At 44.7% G+C, this 20,661-nt stretch overlaps 1 protein-coding gene across 1 annotated transcript; it reads left to right on the top strand.

Annotated features, from left to right (window-relative positions):
• The first annotated feature begins 1,972 nt into the window (after window positions 1-1,972).
• On the top strand, window positions 1,973-7,678 carry EPCAM (epithelial cell adhesion molecule). The gene is made up of 9 exons (XM_064647997.1): window positions 1,973-2,248; window positions 2,718-2,822; window positions 3,435-3,675; window positions 3,962-4,027; window positions 5,225-5,288; window positions 5,650-5,751; window positions 5,913-6,107; window positions 6,486-6,527; window positions 7,175-7,678. The coding sequence occupies exons 1-9, from the start codon at window positions 2,176-2,178 to the stop codon at window positions 7,214-7,216; spliced, it is 930 nt and encodes a 309-aa protein (XP_064504067.1). The 5' UTR covers window positions 1,973-2,175; the 3' UTR covers window positions 7,217-7,678.
• Window positions 7,679-20,661: the final 12,983 nt, after the last annotated feature.

The following is a 20,661-nucleotide window of genomic DNA, read 5'->3' as shown; positions in this document are numbered from 1 at the left end:
TCAAAACTACTGAGCAACATTTAAACAATCATTTTTTCAGATTTGGAAACCTAGTGAAATCATACATTGTGAGCTCTTTATTAGGTCCTGCAAACTGGAGCCAAATGAAGCACCATACTACAAAAAGCAACATGATACATCTATCTTTGTACCATTTAAGTATTTGAAATAAAAAAAAATAAGAAAAAAGGGCAAAAGGCTATAATAAAATTTATTGTTCCTTATTATTAGGGCTTGTGTCGCTCAGCTTGGCAATTTGATAACAAGATAACTCTTCTCATCTTGAACAAACTGGTACATTTACATAGAAAATGAGCTTACAGTAAGGCAGGCGTTTCTGAGCCTATTGATACTGCTCATCTTTCTGAAAAACACCATCATTTGACAGCAGCAATGCAAGATGTATCTGAGTCTTCAATCTTCCCAAGTTTTTATATTGCTAGGATCAAGCTTTTGAGTCTTTGACAAGTGTATCAGAAGAATATAAGAAGCCACAAAAAACCTCAAAGAGAACCAAGATAAATGCTGCAAAACACCAATCTGGGCGGTACCAGGAGCAAACCCAAAGAACAGCCCTTTAACTTGGACCCATCTGAGACAGCACCTACCAGATTGCAGCAGGGCACTGGATACAAAATACAAAACCAGATACAACACAAACAAGCTGCGCACAGAGACAAACCCACAAAGATAGCTCACCTGCATTTCATTTCAGAACGTGTAAAGCTTCCAAAGTTTCATTAACTGCGGTCTGCCTGTACAAACGCAGCAACGTGTTTTTATTGTACAGTGAACTGGTAAGAGGACATTTCAAGTCTTTGAAAACGCTGTTGATTTCTCATACATGCAGGAACAGACTTAAAGGGACGTCATTCTGTTTTTTTCCTGTACTAAAATAACTTGTTTTTCTCAGGTACTAATATATCTTTCAGAAAGATCTATGCATATTTTTTAACTGAATTAATAAACTCAAGCTTCAGAATATATTTCCAGTGTGGCATATCTTTTGTCTTCCATTTTGGCATTGCTTTTACTCTTAGGAAAGCCATTTTAAAGCCTGCAGCAGGCTTTCGCGTGTTTCCTCCTCAGCAACTTCGCAGGGCTCTGGCACTACTTCCCATTTTGTAGGTTCCCACAAAGCTGTGCTGCTCAGAGACAAAGCACCCAGGACTACGTTTTCCTGAACAAGGAAATGCGGATACTGCAGCACCAGGAGCGACTCTTCAGAACAGCCCCTAAGGTAGAGAGCTCTACTGGGTATAAGAAACAAACAAACAAAAGAAAATAAAAACGAAACACATAACCAGCACAAAGGTCCTTACAAAATAGTTCATTCTATACAGACAAGAGTTCTGGTTTTTAAGATAACTGAGGAATTATCAGGAGCTATGTCCACCACAGAGCAGCTCACAGGGCATCCCCGGACGTGAACAAAGCTCGCTATGGAGTACGAGCATTCACTGCTGGCTCTCAGCTCGACGAGGGGGGAGCGGAGACAACCCCCCGCCGCCCTCCCGAGGGAAGATCCCGGCGGCCACGCGGCCAGGGCAGGGACCTCGGGGCGGCCGCCCCAGCGCGCTGAAGGTCAGCGGCCAGCGCGGGAAACCCCGCGCCGGGAGGGGCGCCGGCTCTGCTCCCCCTGCCCGTGTGTCACCGCGCAAACACGCCCGGGAGCTCCCTCGATGACTAACAGTTTCTCCTCGACGGCGGGGGCAGCTGTCCCCCGGATCGCCGCCGCAGCCCCGTCCCGCCGCCCCTCACAGCGCGGGCGGGGCGGTTTCGCAGCCCTTTTACCGGGCACGGCCGCGCCTCGGGACGCCCCTCGCTCCGCTGCTCCCCCTCCCCATCCCCGTCCCGCCAAAGAGGCTCTGCTTGGGCCGGGCCGGGAGCGATTCCCGCCCTGCCCCATCCAGTTTCGCCCAGGTGCGGGGGGAGGAGGGGGCGGCGGTGGTTTAATGCGCGCTCGGCTGTCCCGGGGGAGGAGCCGCCGCCGCCCCCCCGCGTCCCAGGTGTAACCGGAGCCGGGAGGGCGCGGCGCAGCCACCTCCACCTGCGGAACCTGTCGGGCGGCTCACTCCGCTCCGCCGCCGCTGCCGTGCACGTACCGCTCCCTGTCCGCCCGCGTCCCCGAGGACTTTCCCCCGGCCTCCCCGCGGCCCGCCGCCCGCCCCAGCCATGAAGCCGCTCTGCGGGGCTGCGCTCCTCCTGCTGCTGCTGTTCTGCACCGCCGTCTGTGCCCAGCAGAGCTGTGAGTACCCGCATCCCTCCGTCCGCCCTGCGCCCCGCTCCTGACGGGGCTCCCCCATCCCGGGACCCCCTCCCGCCCCCCGCTGTCCCCGGAGCCGCCCCGGCGGCGCCACCACCAAGTTGCGCCCCCCTCCCTTCCTCCGGAGGTGCGGGGAGGGATCAGAACCGCCCGACCCGCGCCCCTTTGTCCCCGACCCGAGGGGAGCCCGGGCGTTCCGAGGGAAGCTCTCGCCCCGCTCTCGGGGAGGGAGGCGGGTGGCCAGGTGGGAAGCGGTGGGGTGCGAGCACGCCACGCCCAAGCGGCGAGGGGCGGCTTTGTCCGTCCTTCCCGGCTCCCGGCGGCAGGGCGCGGGCGGCGGTGCCCGGCTCCCTGCCCGGCTCCCTGCCCGGCTCCCTGCCCGGCTCCCTGCCCGGCTCCCTGCCCGGCTCCCTGCCCGCCGTACCTGCTCAGGGCCGCACTTCTCTTCCAGCGTGCATCTGCGACATGAACAAGCGTGTCACCAACTGCAGGATAGACAATACGAAGTGTTTGTGCGACGCCGTCGGCTCCAGCATCACCGTGTACTGCGACACCTGTGAGTAAAAAGGGCACGGTGGGGAGGCAGAGCGCCGGGATATAGGTGAAAATGACCCTTGAATCCTCAGCAAATAATGGTAGTAAAGAAGGAATGCTTCTCCCTGGCCTTCCAGGTCAAGTGGCGACGGAAGATAAGCGTTTAGGGTTCCTCCCGTGCGACTTCTGTGGAAGTGCGTACGCTTATATTGATGCAGGCTCTCCTCTCCTCCTCTATATTCGTTCTCTAGTGGCAAGGATTCCTCAAAGATGAATATTTAGCTTCCTTGCAAGCACATATCATCACTTTTGCTACGAATCTAGAGAGGAAAGAGCCTTGTCTCAAGACCTTACTCTAGGTTTGAGCTCAGCTAAGGTGTAAGTGAGCCTCTAGCTGTAAAAAATGGAAGCTGTAAGTCCTAAGGCTGGACTTCTTAGGCCTTTGTCTTGAGAGGCCGACGTACCCGATTGTATTGACTTTATGCACCACCTACACCTTAGACACCTGCTCTTCCATGGAATGGCTTCAAATCTGGTTGCTGCTGATGTAATCCTGTGTTTCTACGGACTAAGAGCTCTGTTTTGGACATGCGTGGTCTGATGCTGCATAACGTGACTTTCTGGTTATTTTTAGTGACTCCAAAATGCCTGTTGATGAAAGCAGAAGCGACGGGCTCAAAATCAGGGCGTCGTGAGAAACCAAAAGATGCGTTTCAAGATACCGATGGCCTTTATGATCCTGAGTGTGAAAACAGTGGTGCTTTCAAGGCGAAGCAGTGCAATGGAACCACCTGTTGGTGTGTGAATACAGCTGGTGTTAGAAGAACTGACAAACACGATTCGGACTTGAAATGCAATCAATTAGTCAGAACGATGTAAGTCTTTCAACAGGGTGTGCTGTGACATGAAAACATTCCTGTATGAGGCTCTGCCTTGTGTGAATGATGGGCTGAGAATGAATGAAGATGGGGCAATAAGCACTTGGTTACTGCTGGGGTTTTTTTCTTCAGAAACAAGGAGACCTTGAAGGAGTTTGGAAGGGACTTTGCTTGCTTTGTTTTTATCTCACTGTTCTGTTTTTTAATCTGGGGTTAGATTTTTTTTTTTTTTTTGGTATGAGTTTTATAGGCACATGCTTTAAGAATATTCATTATACTTCAGATGGATCATCATTGAAATGAAACATGCTGAGAGAAATGCTCCTCTGAACGCCGAATCTTTAAAGAAGTAAGTGATGATTGTAAGATGTCATGTCATGTCTGCATGCTCTACTAGATATCTAGTGTAATTCTAAATAATTGTTTAAAAGCACTGTAAAACTTATGAACTGATTTGTAAGACATCTGAGACGTGAGCTACGAATCCTTCATAGAAATGCTTTAATTTTTTATTGGAAATAAATTAACTGCTGAGATTCGTTTCCATTTAAAATTGATTTCTACCTTTTTTTTTTCTAAAATCAATATACTAAAGGAAATGGGAGGTGATAGGTGATACTGGCTAGAAAGTAAACTGACAAAGATGGCAGAGGGACTACATAGAAGCAGCGGGAGAAAAAGAACAGTTTAGTTATTTTACCTGTAACAAAATCCTACTTCTCTCTGTAAGAGGTCATATAGCAAGAAAGATATGCTTGTAGCTATTAGATATTCCACTTTATGGAACAAAAGCTGCTGCCCTCCAGCTCCTCTTCTGTATAACACTGCAGTAGTGTGTTTATTTTTCAATAAGTGCATCTTCGTTGTTAGGAGATAACTGAACTGTAGTATACTTTATAAAGAGAGTGTACTGGTTTTGGCTGGGATGGAGTTAACTTTCTCGGTGGCAGTTTGTATGGTGCTGTGTTTTAGACCAGTAACCAAAACAGTGCTAATAAGTCACTAATATTTTAGATGTTGCCGAACAGGGCTTACATAATGTCAAGACCTTCTTAAACTCTCACTCTGCTGCCCCAGGGAGTAGGTTGGAGGTGGGCAAGAGGCTGGGAAGGGGACAGGGCTGACCTGAATTGACTGAAAAAATAACCCATATTGTATAATGTCATGCTCAGCAATAAATCTGGGGGAAAGTTTTTCCCAAGTAACCATTGCTCAGAGATTGGCTGGACATTGATCTGCTAGTGCTGAGTGATTATTGTTTTTGCACCAATTTTTTTTTTTCCCTCACCCAATGCTTTGACTTATCAAACTGTCTTTATTTTGACCCGTGAGGGGGTTTTTTCCTTATTTTTGCCCTTCTGATTCTTTTCCCAATCATGCCAGGCGGAAGTGAGTGAGAGACTAGGTAAACATTTAGCTCCTGGCTGAGGCTCACCCCCCACAGAGAGACTGCGGGGAAAAAACAATTACACTGGTCTTTTTTGCTTCTGAAATTATATGTGTAAAATAGTACTGTTTCTAACACATGGCTTTAATATCCTTACAGGTTCTTCACGGATACAATTGCCAATCGTTATTTGCTGAATGGACGCTATATAACTAATGTTGTGGTAAGAGGCACATAATTTTTAGTAAAGTATCATTATTTTATTTTGCTGTGAGTAACTTTGAAAACTCTTGTTTGACTAATGCAGTAGAGCATGAGTCTTAGAAGCTCTCAAAGTAGTGACACTTATTAAGCAGTTAGCAAATAGCTGTATCTGAACTGAATGCGGAGAAATTACACTGTTCTCCTTAGTCTGTAGATGAATTCTTTGCTTCCATAAAAAAGTGGAATTTGAATCATACTGTAAACAGCTGGCTTGAGATGAAGTATCATAAACTTGATTCAGGATGTGGGTTCGTGAGGTGGATCATAATATTTTGCCAGGCTTTAAACTCCTTCTTAATACCACACTGTATTTTTTGCAGTATGAAAACCCGTACATTACTATTGATCTGAAGCAGAATTCCTCAGACAAATATTCTGGAGGTGTGGATATAGCTGATGTGGCCTACTACTTTGAAAAAGATGTAAGTGTGTCCTGGGTAAAGTCTGCCAGAGGCTGGCTGTGTGTATTGCACGGCATTCGGGAATCTTGTGGCATACAGGCTAAAGCAAGATGAATTATTGCAGGGCCTGGATAAATGCCTACTACGATGTGAACTAGCAAGTCTCTCCTATTGGTTTTTAGGTGAAAGGTGACTCCATCTTTCATAGTAACACACTAAATCTCACCATTGATAACGAACCGCTGAAGCTTGAGAGGACAGTGGTCTACTACGTTGATGAAATAGCACCGGAGTTTTCCATGAAGTCTCTGACTCCTGGCCTGATTGCTGTCATTGTTGTAGTAGTGATAGCAATAGTTGCTGCAATTGTTGTTCTGGTAAGTTCTAACAAAGCTGCCAACGGTGCAATTTGGGAAGTAATAATGTACCAGGGTAATTGGATGCTGATAGAAACAGTCTCCCTCTCTAAATTGGCTCGCTTCTGCAGACTTGAGAGGTGGGAAATTGATGATGGGCATACTGTCACTTTAAAGTTAAAACTGAAGGTTGTCACCTGAAAAACAAATATGGGGAACAATTCACTGAGATTAAGAAAGTACCTCCTGCTTTAAAGTAGTTGAGACTGACACACAACTTCTTTTGTACCTCACTTTGGAAGGATGGGGGAAGGACAGCTTCAAGTTTTGTGTTTTAAAGTCAAAACCAGATTAAGTTACAATTAAATCAAGAATAAAAAAAATTGCGTTCTCTTACAGGTCCTCACAAGGAGGAGGAAAGGGAAGTACGTGAAAGCTGAGGTAAATAATTTCTATTTGTGGTCTACATACGGGGGGGTTGACCAGAAACAGAAACTCCTAAGTTTGGCGTAGGTTGAAAGCTTGCTTTGGGTGCTTCGTCTGTGTTCAAGGAGACTGAAAGTATTCACATTCTGTAGCTAGTTTTCACATCTGTGTAGTTCTGCACTACCAGTGGGAACTGGTGATCTGCTGTTCGCAGGTCTGGGGGGTGGGGTGCGCTTCTGACGGCAAGTACTACTTTACATATCTATAGCAAGGGGCTGCGCAATCCACAGGAAATACTGATAGTCTTGTCCTGTAATGAAGACCTTTACTGAGGTATTTGCATGCAGCTTGCAGTGTCTATTGAAGAGCTACTTTCAAATGGAATAGAAAGCGACGCTTCACGCCAAGTGTGGAGTCTTTTGTAAAGTAATTCAAACAATGTCTAGCTAAATAGAAACGTCTGCTTCATGCACACACCTTAAATAGTGCTTTGTTCTTAACAAAAAAAAAAAAAAAAAAGCTGATGGTTTTAGTATGGTTGATAGTGTTGCATCAAATGCATTTGCTAATAAAAATCCAAGCTGCTAAATCCCACTGACTTCTTGAGTCTTAACGTTGAGAAGTAGCACAACTGTTGATTTCCCTCTACCTCCTCCCCTCAGGTGAAGGAAATGAATGAAATGCATAGAGGACTGAATGCTTAACGAAAACAACTGAAGACAAGTAAGATTCAAACAAGAAGACAACAAACATCATTGAAGGCATGGATCTTAACTCTTAAAAGTTTCCTCCTGAAAGGGAGGCAGTTGTGCTCACTTAATGATTGGTAAAACAGCCAAGATTGGTAACCATGCTTTTACTATTTGTTGAGGGTTAAATCTTAAACACCCCGTCTTACTCAAGTCAAACTTAACTATTGCTCCCTGATTTTACTTTTTTTGATGATGATAAAATGAGTTGTCATCTGCTGTTACTAGGGTTTTGGAGCATTCATGCTTAAATGGTTATTTTGCCCTTGTGGGAGTTTTGTTGAAAATGATTGTGTAGCCACGTTGTAATGAGACTGTCTCCTGTATAACTAAACATGATGTTTTTATGGCAGTTTGTACATATTTGAAGTTGCTGTAACTTTTTTATGACTTGAATTAATAAAACTTGGAAACAGGCTTCTACTTCTTCCATGTTGAAATAATGATCTGCTAAGTTATCATGCTTACAAATTTGTAGTTTAATATTTCCTTAAAGGAAGCAACCTCAGCATAGGTGAAAATATCCTAGAACTCCAGTTAGCAGTTTGTATTAGCCATCTAATATCTAAATAGCATGATAGTTTTTCTTGAAACTGTGAAAAGCTTGCAACAGGAGTGAAATGAAATACGGATTGTTGTATAAAAAATCAAGATGCTGAGAATGTAGTAATTTCAGGAATGCATAGACTACTCTTTCAAATGCTATGTTAGTATTTAAAATAAGCCTCTAATCTAGAACATCTCTGGTGCAGGGTTGGGGGCAGGCAGGTTTGGCATCTGATGGTGGAGCTGGGGAAGAGCCATTTACACTACTATTGTGATTTGCTAAGCTGTCCATTGCAAAGCTGTTGCACAGCAAGAAGCTGTTTCTGCTTTTGTTACTGTTCACTGTCCTGGAGGCAGACCAGACTTACACAGGCTGTCTGCTTCCCAGAGCCTTGGACAAGAGAGCTTGCTTTGGCTGTCAGTAATCTGTGTCACATATGTTGGCTAGAAATCCATCCAGGATATCTGATTTATAAAGGAAATGCTGTAACTCCTGTTGCCAAAGAAATAATGAGATGCAAGATAAGGAACTGAATGACAAACCTTGTTACTAATGTGTTTGTTTTGACCCCCACTGCCTAAAACAGGAAAAGTAGGATAAACCAGTGAGAGGATATTTTATGTACTGTTCATAAAATAAAATGTGAAGCATACCCTATCTGTGTGCCTGGCAGATACCACAGGGAAGTCGCTGAACTCTGTTGATGTACCTCTGTCATAGCCCACCAGGATGCCTTCTGCCTTTCAACAAGGTGGTACCTGACACACTTGTGTTGCTGTGTTGGATATTGTACAAAAGTCCTGCAGTAGAGGGTTTACTGGAGTGTTTTGCAGCCTGTTCCAGCAGCTTTGTCAGTGGTAACTTCTGTAGGACAGGCTCTCCCCCTGCTGATACATGCCACTCCCTTTGTGCCCAGGTATTTGGGCGGTTTGCTGAGGTATGAGTTTTGTACAATTCTGTAAGCTGTTAAATAAATAAAGCCAAGTTTTCAGTAAGTTTCTCTTGTGCTGAGTCCATGTGTTTTATTGTCTTTCCCAATGCTTCTGTGTCAATATTCTCTAATTCTCTTAAATGCCTGCAATATGGTATCTTTGCCATTTCTTTCTTCTCCCTAAGATCCTAATGCCATTGTTTTCTCTCCTGCTCTCCCTACCCTCCCCATCCCAATTTCAACCACGGTTTTGGCCTGTGGGGTGGAAAGAGTTGTGTGCTGTGGCTGGGCTGGAGCTGCACATGTGCTGACTTGACTGGGCTGGCTGGTATGTACCTGCTGTGTGGCCTGGACCTTGTCCCAGGCCGTTTGTTTGAACATAATTTTCTCCCTAATTTTTCCCACACTAGAGGAAGGCATATAGACACTTTCCAATTTTTTTTACCTAATGGAGTTTTTGTGTTAGATATGAAGCTTAATGTTTCAATGTTGTCTTTTGGTCAAATTTGTCTGAAACTAGCCAAGGGGTTAGAAAACCACAAAGTTTACAGAAATGAAGTATAAGTTGAAGTAACTACATCCACAACTGAAGGGAATGTACTCTGTTTCTGAACTCAGTTACTATGGTACAAACACGATGCTGCTCAGCTCTCAAAATGATGATTAGTAATAGTTTTTTTTTCCTTAGTTTCCTGTTATAAATAGTTTTATTGACATCTATATTAGCTTTTACAGTGTTCTGTTTTGTTTACTAAACACTGCACTTGTCCAATAATCTGGATGTATAAAAGTGTGTACTTATAGGGAAATGGAAAATTATGAGGGGGGGGAAAGACATGAGAAATTAGTATTATTTACCAATTATATTATTGGCATCCTCCAGGTTATTATGTTTTATAGCGTTTTTTATAGCTAGAGGACATTAATATGCTGGAATAAAAAAAAAAGGCTGCTATCAGATAGTGTCAACTCTCTACATATGCATATAATACTTCTCATATATAGAGAACTTTTTAACTGCTGGCAAAAAAATAATTGCTATTGAAAAATAATACAATATTAAATAGCAAAGTACTAAGTGTTCTCTATTTTGATATCTGGAAAACCTTCAGTAAAGTTAAAAAGTGGGTTTCCTGTAAAACAAAGCAATAGAACTTAAAGGACTAGTAGTCACTGCATCAATTTTTAACCAGGTAAATATTTTGATACTTCCATTTGTCTTATTCATTAACTACCTTACGTGAAGGAGCATATATTTTTAAATGTGAAGTTCTGCCCAAACTGAGATACCATGTTTCCCCTCTTTTAATGTGATGTCAATTGTGAAAAAGCATATGAAGGGCAGATTGAAGATTTATTAAGCAATTTGAGACTGGATGAGATTTTTTTGTTACAGAGAAAAGATGGACACAAACTGTGCCAGAAACCCTAGTATTAATATTTATCTTAGTGCCTATGTACAGCATGGGAAAATAGTGTTTGTATAGGCAAGTGCAAATCTATTACTTCCTTGTGAAATATTCCATTAGCAAATATATATTATTATTACTGCTGAGTAAAATGAAATACATGTTTATGCAAAGACAATGAAAGACTTTTTAGAAGACGGTATGCAAATGATGTATTTGAGAGAGAATGACCAATAAAGCCTATTTATTACAACTTTTTTCCAAGACCTAAATAATCCTGAAGCGCAGTTTCCACAACTACAAAATGAAAGGTCAGCATTGCCTGTGTAGGGTCTGTTGACAGTTCTGTCCTCCTTATCTTCCTGAACAGTCAGAGTAAGTTTGGTAAGAGAAATAACATTGTTTGTGAACCATGTTTATTTATATCCTCACCTGCTGGACTTTGATCAGTATATTATACAGTGACTTTGGATTACAGACTGTTTGAAATAGCCTGAAAGACATTCTAGGCAACTAAAAATGCTACCAGCCCCGCTGCTCCCATTTTACACCTGGTAGTTAGTGAATTCTAGCAGCTCCCAGGGGAGGCTGTGGGCTGGTATTACTAAGGTTCATCTCTGGGTGTACAGGCAGTCAGGTACACTGCAGGGGTGCCTTGTATGCTGGGGACAGTTGGGCCCAAAACTAAAAAGTTTTATGGACTTTGCTAAAACCTTTGTCCTCCTTGGCTTAGCAGTGACATGCAACGGCTGGCATATGCAAGGGAGAGGGTAGTGGATGACAAGGAGGTGATGTGTCATGTTAGAGGAAACACTGACCAGCTTATAACAGTGTGTAAACTTCACACGCATTCAGGTGTCTGCCAAGTAGAGCATGGCTGTGCCAAATCTGAGTTAAAAAAGTACACAGAAGAAAGTTAAAAGGTTCTTTACAGGGCAACAGGCACATTTTCTGTTTTCAAACTTACATTATCTAAATATTCTTATCTTGTTAATGTTATCTTAAGTCTCTGCTGCACTGTATGTGTGCACATATAGCTACACATCAGTTTAATAACCAAATTTTCTGGTGACATCCCCACCAACTTGAAAGCATGAGAGATGTCAACGATCACACTTGTATACTGGTTAACCCCCGGTGAAAAAGAATTATTTTTTTTCTTATTTTTTTTTCCCTGTAGAGTTGTTAAAGCACATCCAATTTTCCTAACTGAAAAGCCATTGCAACCTTTCTCTATATGCCACTTATGCATAAAAAGGCAACAAAATTAATTAAAGTCTAGATTAGCATCCATTTTCCATCTGCCATGTGTGTGACAATTAAAGCCATCTTCTCATTCCTGTCGCTCCTGGAAGGCAAGAGAGAAAGCAGGAAGGGTTCTGTTACCTACAGCATGGTGAAGCAACCAAGCCTGGCAACAGGGAACGGATCCCCACTCAGAGTTAGACCTGTGGGGATCAGCTGGTGCACTGCTGGAGCTGCCCTGGAAGAACAACTGGGACAAAGAAAATGGCAGAAGCTCAAAGGAAAGGTAATCAGTCCTGTGATGTTTTATGCAAGGGATGTCACAATATAAATGTTTTTCACGGCTTATGGTCACCAGGCTAAGAACATTAGCGGCCAATTGGGGTGGAGGCTTTAGGCAGATGGGAGCCTGCCTTAAGCAAACTGCTGAATGAGGAGGTGTAACCAGCCCAGGGGAGAGAGAGCAAAACGCTGCAACATGCAGCAATTACAGCTCAGCAGACATTACTTTACCTCTTTTGAAGGAGGTAATGAGCTCCCTGGAGTCCACCTCCTCTCCAGCTGTTTGTACAGGACACTCTTCTCCTTTTTGTCCTATCTCCCGTCTTGCCTGTATGTAGCCATCCCTGTGTAAGTGTACAAAGACAAGCAGTCTTTGTACAGCTATTAAAAATGTGTATTTTGAGCTGACCTGGTATTATTGCCTCTTGACAAGGTTGCCTGACACTGTAGGTGCCTTAAGAGGGTTATGTCTTTGCTAAATGACAATTTTTTAGGCTGGTTTTTCCTACATGAGTACTGCTGCAAGCAAACTCTTTTGGTGAAGGGAAATATCAGACCAGATTAGCCACTTCTAAATGAGCTGTCATTTTTACAAGTGCTATGGAGAGAAGAGGAAGATTTTGGGCAACTACAAATCTGTCAAAGCTCTGGTAAACTGCTTTCCTCCTTTCTTACTAAGTCAAATGAAGGCAGATGGACTTTTTCTTTGCCACAAGAACTGCCTGTGGTCCTTCAGCAAAGGCATTTACAGAAGGGCTTTGAAGGCTTTTTCTGGAAAAACTGTGTTACCTCAAGGGTACAGGACTGGAGCTTGAGTGGGAAAGGCTGAAGTGGGGATAGGAAGCCAAGGCAAGCCCTGGTCAGGAATAGAGCAGAGGTGGGAACACCAAAGTGTTCCCCGGAGTGGAAGAGGTAGCACATGGCAATACCTTCAGACTAAGTTATTAGTGGAAAAAGGCCCAGTGGAAAAAGGATAGTGTGAAAACCCAAAGTAGTTCTTATGTGGGCATCTGAGGGCCTTTTGGAAAGCTCCTATGAACACCAATATTAAAGAGGAGTACGTTGATTCCCTGAATAGAAAAAGAAGTCCCAAAAGCACTCCAAAGCTGGAAACAGGGCTGGGCTGGGAGGAAGAAAGGAAGGATGGCAGATGATTTTCAAGAAGCTGATGAAAATAGGGTGGAAATGGGAGAGAAAGCAGTGGTATGCAAACAAAGGGACACTCTGTAGCAGCAAAGTACACAAACCAGAAGAAAAGATTTATGTAAGAAATGCTGAGGCATGTAAAATATAAGATGTGTTTTGTCTGTGGGTGATAGGGTGCAGGCAGCTGGATCTGGATACAAGAATAATGGTTTAGAACTGACTGGAAAGGTTAAAAGTACTGCAAGGCAAGAGGAGTTTTCAAAAAGCCTTTATGAGAAATAAAATAATCTGGTTTTATTATAAGTAAAGTTATGTAAGTAGGAAGCGGGGTGTTGGGACTTCCTTCTTACCTCCCATTTAATTTTATTTCAGGCGTCTCGTGAAGATTGTAAGGTGAAAGGCCCCGTCAGGGCTGTACACCAAGGGAATATTGCGGCCGAGGTAGGATACAATATATAAATGGAAAATTTACATCGGCCACGTGTCTTAGTGTGCAGGGGGGTCCCCCTGTACATGTACAGAGGGGTACGTCACCAATCAATCAAGATGTACAGGGGGTATGCCCTGAACCAATCAGGTGGGAGGGTGACACCCACCCGCCGGTTTGAAAAGTGCCCTTTTAAGGTAAAATGCTTGTTACCTGCTGAATATTCAAGATATTGAGTAACTGAAGGGTATAAAAAAAACACGGGCTCTGGGAGGGGCGTGCTTTTCCAGGCGGGCGGCTTGGGACTGCACCCAGCGCTGCAAATAAAGGATCCTTTTCTGTAAGTTTCCTTGTCCTGCGAAAGTTTTTTGCCGTTTCTATAAATTGACAGAAGAGAGTTTTCTCACAAATTTGGGGGCTCGTCCGGGATCTAACGCCCGGCGGCCCTGGGCTGGGGGGCCAACATCCAGGGAGGCGCGCGCCCCGCCCAGCTTGGCGGCCCGAGGACGAGACCCCCCGGTTCAGGGTGGCTGCGGAAAAGGACCCAGGAAATACGGCTGCAGAACAAGGAAAACAGAAGAGCCGGCCGGCATATAGGGTTAAAAAGACCGCGGCAACACACGAACCACAAGAACCCGGTAAGGGAGTCATTTAAACCTAAGGGGGTGGATTGGAGTCCCTTGGAGGGGCAAGTTGGGGTCCCTTGGTTGTGGGGGGACTAATTGGGTTTCGGGAGAGTGCGTGAGAGTGACTGAGACGTGCCTAAAGGCGCGAAGCGAGAGGGAGTCTTTCTAACTGCGTTTCCACGTCTCTCGCGAGAGGACTGGCCAGTGAAGAGACGAAGTGATTGGTGAGACGTAAGACTGAGAACTCCTGGGGGAGACGGGGGTGCAGCGTGGTCTGGCGGGGACCAGAGAGGCGTTCCCGAGCGTTGTGGCCTTTGTTTGGGGGGGTGCCACGTGCTCGGGGGAGACGGGGGTGCAGCGTGGTCTGGCGTGGACCAGAGAGGCGTGCTGTGCTGTGTGGGTCCCAGCTGGGGGCTGGGACAGCGATATTGTCCCTATCCTTGTTTAAAGGGGTCCTCCCCCGACCAACCCCTAGGCGGGGCCTTCCCGCAGGGGTCCTCCCCCGACCAACCCCTGGGCGGGGCCTTCCCGCAGGGGTCCTCCCCCGACCAACCCCTGGGCGGGGCTTTCCCGCAGGGGTCCTCCCCCGACCAACCCCTGGGCGGGGCTTTCCCGCAGGGGTCCTCCCCCGACCAACCCCTGGGCGGGGCCTTCCCGCAGGGGTCCTCCCCCGACCAACCCCTGGGCGGGGCCTTCCCGCAGGGGTCCTCCCCCGACCAACCCCTGGGCGGGGCCTTCCCGCAGGGGTCCTCCCCCGACCAACCCCTGAGCGGGGCCTTCCCGCAGGGGTCCTCCCCCGACCAACCCCTGGGCGGGGCCTTCCCGCAGGGGTCCTCCCCCGACCAACCCCTGGGCGGGGCCTTCCCGCAGGGGTCCTCCCCCGACCAACCCCTGGGCGGGGCTTTCCCGCAGGGGTCCTCCCCCGACCAACCCCTAGGTGGGAATTCCTACAGATTTTTCCGCTACCTCTGGGATAAGTATTTCCTTTCCCAAGTTTCAAGTTTGGTATTTTTTTTTTTTTTTTTTGTTTAGTTTTGGCAAAGTGTGTAATCCTATTAATTAATTACAATGGGAGTCGCGGGAAGTAAAACAACTGTAAAGGAGAGGGGAAAGAAAAAATCAGAAAAAATACCTAATATTCCCCAAGACTCCCCCTTAGGCAGAATGTTAGAGACATGGGACGAAGCCAGGTGGACTCGGAGAAAAAATAAGGCAACTATGATACAATTTTGCATATATGAATGGACAAAAGAACCAATAAAATCAGACTACCTTATCTGGCCCCAATTTGGCTCCTTTGACAGCTGGATTTGTCAAGCCCTTAATACCTATGTCAATAAGAAGGAACCACGGAACCAAGAAGAAAGCGCTTATGCGGCATGCTGGTTAAAACCCATGAAACTCTTTCCAGTTACTGTAAACAGTAAAACAAACAAAAACGAGAGAAAGAAAAAAGGCCCGAACTGGGATCCAATAGAAGAGTGTTTAGATAACCCCCCCCATACAACCCAGACAGAAACCAAGCTAATGGAGTACAAGATCTAAACAGGACTCCTCCTCCTCCTCCTCCTCCTCCTCCTCCTCCTCCTCCTCCTCCTCCCCCTCCTCCTCCTCCTCCCCCTCCTAGCCCTCCTCCTAGTCCCCGTCAAACACGAAGGAGGAGAAAAGAACAAGAGTCAGAAACACCAGGAAAACTCTATCCCCTCAGAGAAGTTCCCATGTACGGAGCACAAGGAGGGGTAGGATATGTAAACGCTCCCCTTACCAGTACAGAAGTCAGGGAATTCCGAAAGGAAATGAAAAAGTTACTAGAGGACCCACTAGGGTTAGCAGAACAATTGGACCAGTTTCTAGGCCCAAATGTATTCATGTGGGACGAAATGCAATCTATAATTAAGAGTTTATTCACTGTAGAAGAAAGAGAAATGATTCGAACTGCAGGGATCCGGGTATGGAACAGAGAACACCCCCAAGGAGTAAATGGTCAAGATGGGGAACAGAAAATACCCGTAGCTCGCCCGAATTGGGATCAGAACACAGATGAAGGGAGACAAAATATGATTGATTATCGTAGTTATATCATTAAAGGAATTAAAGAGGCGGTCCCTCGAGGGCAGAACTCAGCCAAAGCCTTTGATGATAGACAAAAGAAAGATGAATCACCATCAGAATGGTTAGAAAGATTAAAAAGAAATATACAACAATATTCAGGGGTACAACTAGACTCTCGAACAGGACAAGAACTATTAAAGGTCTGTTTTGTAACACATTCTTGGCCTGATATTAAGAAGAAATTAGAAAAGATAGAGGATTGGAACGAGAAAGGATTGAACGACTTATTAAAAGAAGCCCAAAAGGTGTATGTACGAAGAGATGAGGAAAGACAGAAGAATAAAATTGAAATAATGATGGCTACAATCAAAGAGATGAATAAACAAATAACAGAACAAAAAGAAGAAGAAGAACCCCAGAAAGGATATAGCCATGGACCTAGAAACCAAAGGAAACAGAGGACTCAATATGTCAACAAGTTCACTAAGCGGCCAGACAGGAATGAGACAGAAAGAAGACCCCCAAATACACAGGGTAGAAGACAAATCTGTTGCTACTACTGTGGAGAAGAAGGCCATATACAAAAAGAATGCAATAAGAAGCGGAAAGACATCCGAGTCTACCAATTACAAGAAGACTTAGAATAGGGAAGTCAGGGGTTCTTTCTCCTGGGGTCAGAAGAAAGAAAAGAACCCTTGATAAATTTAAAGATAGGACCCCAGGAGAAAGACACTACCTTTTTAGTAGACTCAGGAGCCCAAAGAACCTGCATAATTCAACCTCCACCAGGAATAAAGATTTCTAAACGCACAGTTACAGTAATGGGAGCAAAAGGAGAAATGTTCGAAGTACCCATAGCCCCAGCTGTAACCATAAAAGGAAACGGGAAAATAATTGAAGCAGATTTACTAATTACATCACAGGCTGGAGTAAATCTACTAGGGAGGGACCTAATGGGCATTCTAGGGGTGGGAATAGTACCCCAAGGGGAAGAGGTGACAGTCAAACTTTTTGTGTTGCGTGAAGACTTAGGGATAAATCCTCAAGTCTGGGCTGAAGATGGGAACAGAGGGAGACTGGAAATACAGCCCTTCAAAGTAGAATTGTATTCCAATATACCCATTCGCATTAGACAATACCCCATTCCCCTAGAAGGGAAAAAGGGTCTTCTACCAGTAATAGAGAAATTAATTCGTGACAACCTATTAGAACCCTGTATGTCACCATACAATACCCCCATCTTACCGGTGAAGAAAAGTGATGGAACTTACCGATTAGTCCAAGACTTGAGAGAAATCAACAAAATAGTTAGAGTACGTCATCCAGTTGTTCCAAACCCCTATACCATAATGAGTAGAATATCCCCCGAGTATGAGTGGTTCTCAGTAGTTGACTTGAAAGATGCATTCTGGACCTGTCCATTAGATGAAAATTCTCGAGACATCTTTGCCTTTGAATGGGAAAATCCAGAAACAGGAAGAAAACAACAACTAAGGTGGACAGTACTTCCACAGGGGTTTTCAGAAGCACCCAACTTATTTGGACAAGCCCTAGAAACTGTGATGAGCAAGTTTGATACACAAGAAGGAACCATCATCATACAATATGTAGACGATTTACTAGTGGCAGGAAAAACACAAAAAGAAGTAGAGAAGGAAACAGTAAGACTGTTAAACTTCTTGGGGGAACAGGGATTGAGAGTATCAAAGAATAAACTTCAATTCGTGGAAAAAGAAGTAAAGTACTTGGGACACATTATAAAGAATGGAGGACGTAAGTTAACCCCAGAAAGAATAAAAGGAATTTTAGACCTCCCTCTCCCAAGAACAAAGAAAGAGATCAGACAATTTTTAGGATTAGTAGGATTTTGCAGACTATGGATTCTAGATTATAGCAGTAAAACAAAATTCCTGTACGAAAAATTGACAAATGACACAGCACCCGAAAAAGCCTACCAAGCAGAATACTCCCCAGAAGAGGTGACGGAATTTAACAAATTGAAAGAAATTTTAACCCAAGCCCCAGTGTTATCTTTGCCCGATCTAAAGAAACCCTTTGATCTTTACGTGAATGCCTCAGAAGGGACTGCCAAGGGGGTGGTCACCCAAGACTGGGGGGGAGTCAGAAAGCCGGTGGGTTTCCTATCAAAAATATTGGACCCAGTAATCAGAGGATGGCCCGCCTGTGTCCAGGCGGTGGCTGCTACAGCCATACTGGTGGAGGAAGCAAGAAAATTAACATTTGGAGGAAAGATTAAAGTACACACTCCACATGCAGTAAGAGCAGTCTTAAGTCAGAGATCTGGAAGGTGGATGACAGATTCTCGAATTCTAAAATATGAAACCATATTAATGGAAAAAGACGACTTAAGCCTGACAACTAACTCATGTGTAGATCCATCTCAATTTTTGTATGGACAAGGGAATACCGAGAATGATATAACTGCACACAATTGTTTAGACATTATTGATTACCAAACAAAAATCAGAGAAGACTTATTAGACATCCCTATAGAGGGAGGAATACATTTGTTTACAGATGGATCATCAAAAATCATAGAAGGGAAACGAAAAAGTGGTTATGCAGTAGTCGATGGAGAAGATCTCACAGTGGTGGAGTCAGGGACTCTGCCAAAGGACTGGTCTGCTCAAGCATGTGAAGTGTATGCAGTGATCAGTGCTCTGCGTATAATTGACAGTGGGATGGGAACCATATATACTGATTCTAGATATGCCTGGGGGGTTGCACATATATTTGGGAAAATCTGGCATGAGAGGGGAATGATAACCTCCCAGGGAAAAGGTTTAAGTCATCGTGAACTTCTAGAAACCTTGTTAGAAGAAATCCAAAAACCACAAGAGATTGCCATTGTACATGTGAAGGGGCACCAAAGGGGAAAAGATATGATCTGTCAGGGAAACGCTCGAGCTGACCAGGCTGCCCAAGAGGCCGCCCTCAGCCTCGGGACACCTGAAGCAAAAATTATGGCCCTGATACCAGTTCCAAAAAAAGTATCCCAGCCAGTGTTTACTGAAGTTGAACAACAAAAACTGATTGAAATGGGAGCCAAGAAAGACGAGGAGGGGAAGTGGTTTCTCTCAGATGGGAGACAGATACTATCAGAAGCAGTTACACGAGAAGTACTAAAAGAACTCCATAACAGCACACACTGGGGCACCCAAGCCTTAGTAGAAACATTTTTGAGAGCTTACGGGCACCTGGGGGTGTATACTGTTGCTAAACAAATAACAAGCCAGTGCATGATTTGTCAGAAAGTAAACAAAAGGGTACAAAGAGCTCGCTCCCTTGGAGGGCGAGAACTTGCAATTAGGCCCTTTCAGAGAATGCAAGTAGATTTCACTGAATTTCCTCCTGTACAAAGATGGAAATACTTATTGGTAATTGTAGATCACTTAACCCATTGGGTAGAAGCATTTCCAGTCTTAAAAGCCACGGCCCAAAGTGTAGTTAAAACATTATTAGAGCAAGTGGTTCCCAGATTTGGACTACCCGAAACCATAGATTCAGACCGGGGATCACATTTCACTTCAAAAATTTTAAAATTAACGTGCGAGGCTCTACAAGTCTCGTGGCAACATCATACCCCGTGGCACCCCCAGAGTTCGGGGAGAGTGGAACGAATGAACCAAACTCTGAAACGAACCATAACCAAAATCACCCTGGAAACAGGGTTGCCATGGACAAAATGTTTACCTTTAGCACTCTTCCGGATCAGGACAGCCCCCAGAAGAGACCTAAATATATCTCCCTATGAGATGTTATTTGGGCTGCCTTATCCATCATGCCATAAAACCCACCAAAGTCCAACTCTGGAACTAGGCGAAAAATACCTCAGGGAATATGTCACAACAATAGCCAAGAGGCTAGACGACCTCAGGCAACAAGGACTACTTCCCCAAACTGTTAAACTAGAGATGAAAATACACAACATTTCAGTGGGAGATTGGGTTCTGATAAAAACATGGAAAGAAGAGCCTCTCAAACCAGAATGGGAGGGGCCATACCAAGTGGTATTAACCACTGAAACAGCAATACGGACTATAGAGAAGGGGTGGACCCATAGTACAAGAGTCAAAGGGCCTATAACACCCCCTTCCTCCACTCCCGAGTGGAAATGCCAAGGAGAGTACCCAAAACTGAAAATAACCCGAAAGTAAAATTTTGTTTTTACAGTCTCCAGGAGAGGACAACAGCCGAGGAACACCACTCCCAACAAAAGAAATCGGAGACCCAGCACGAAGGAGTGACTACCGCTACTAAGACCCATAGTTCTTAGAGAATGATTGTGCATTAGGAAATAGATAACCAACCAACAAAATTTTTTTTTTTTTTTTTGCTATTAAGTGCCAAGCTATACTCGAGCGCAAAGACAGAGCAATAGAGAGCAATAGAGGGCAAGACCAGATTAGCCTCTATACTTGCCACAAGAAGATCTTCCCATCCTGCTGTCGGCTGCAATCCGATAGGCATGGACAGTGGAGGTATATGCTATACTGGACCTCTGCTCACCTTAGCTGCGCTCCTACTAGTGGTTGTTGCCAATGACCACTGCCAAAAATGTTACCAAAATGCATACTATGAAACAGGTGCGGTAACCATCTTTATGGCACATGAGTATGTGAACGAAGTTTGTTATGACAAGGAAAAATTAGAAACCTGTGTGATAGGCAACAGACGCTATGGGATAGCACAAAACTTAGGACCAGAAGGGACA

Source organism: Pseudopipra pipra, chromosome 3, assembly GCF_036250125.1.
Source record: "Pseudopipra pipra isolate bDixPip1 chromosome 3, bDixPip1.hap1, whole genome shotgun sequence".
Lineage (NCBI taxonomy): Eukaryota > Metazoa > Chordata > Aves > Passeriformes > Pipridae > Pseudopipra > Pseudopipra pipra.
This window is presented reverse-complemented; position numbering and strand designations above follow the sequence as displayed.

Bases quoted from the DNA above. Each gene is read 5' to 3' on its own strand.
- EPCAM (XM_064647997.1), top strand. From the start codon at position 2,176: ATGAAGCCGCTCTGCGGGGCTGCGCTCCTCCTGCTGCTGCTGTTCTGC. The intron at 4,028-5,224 runs GTAAGTGATGAT...ATATCCTTACAG, and splicing joins AACGCCGAATCTTTAAAGAA to GTTCTTCACGGATACAATTG. The intron at 5,752-5,912 runs GTAAGTGTGTCC...ATTGGTTTTTAG, and splicing joins CCTACTACTTTGAAAAAGAT to GTGAAAGGTGACTCCATCTT.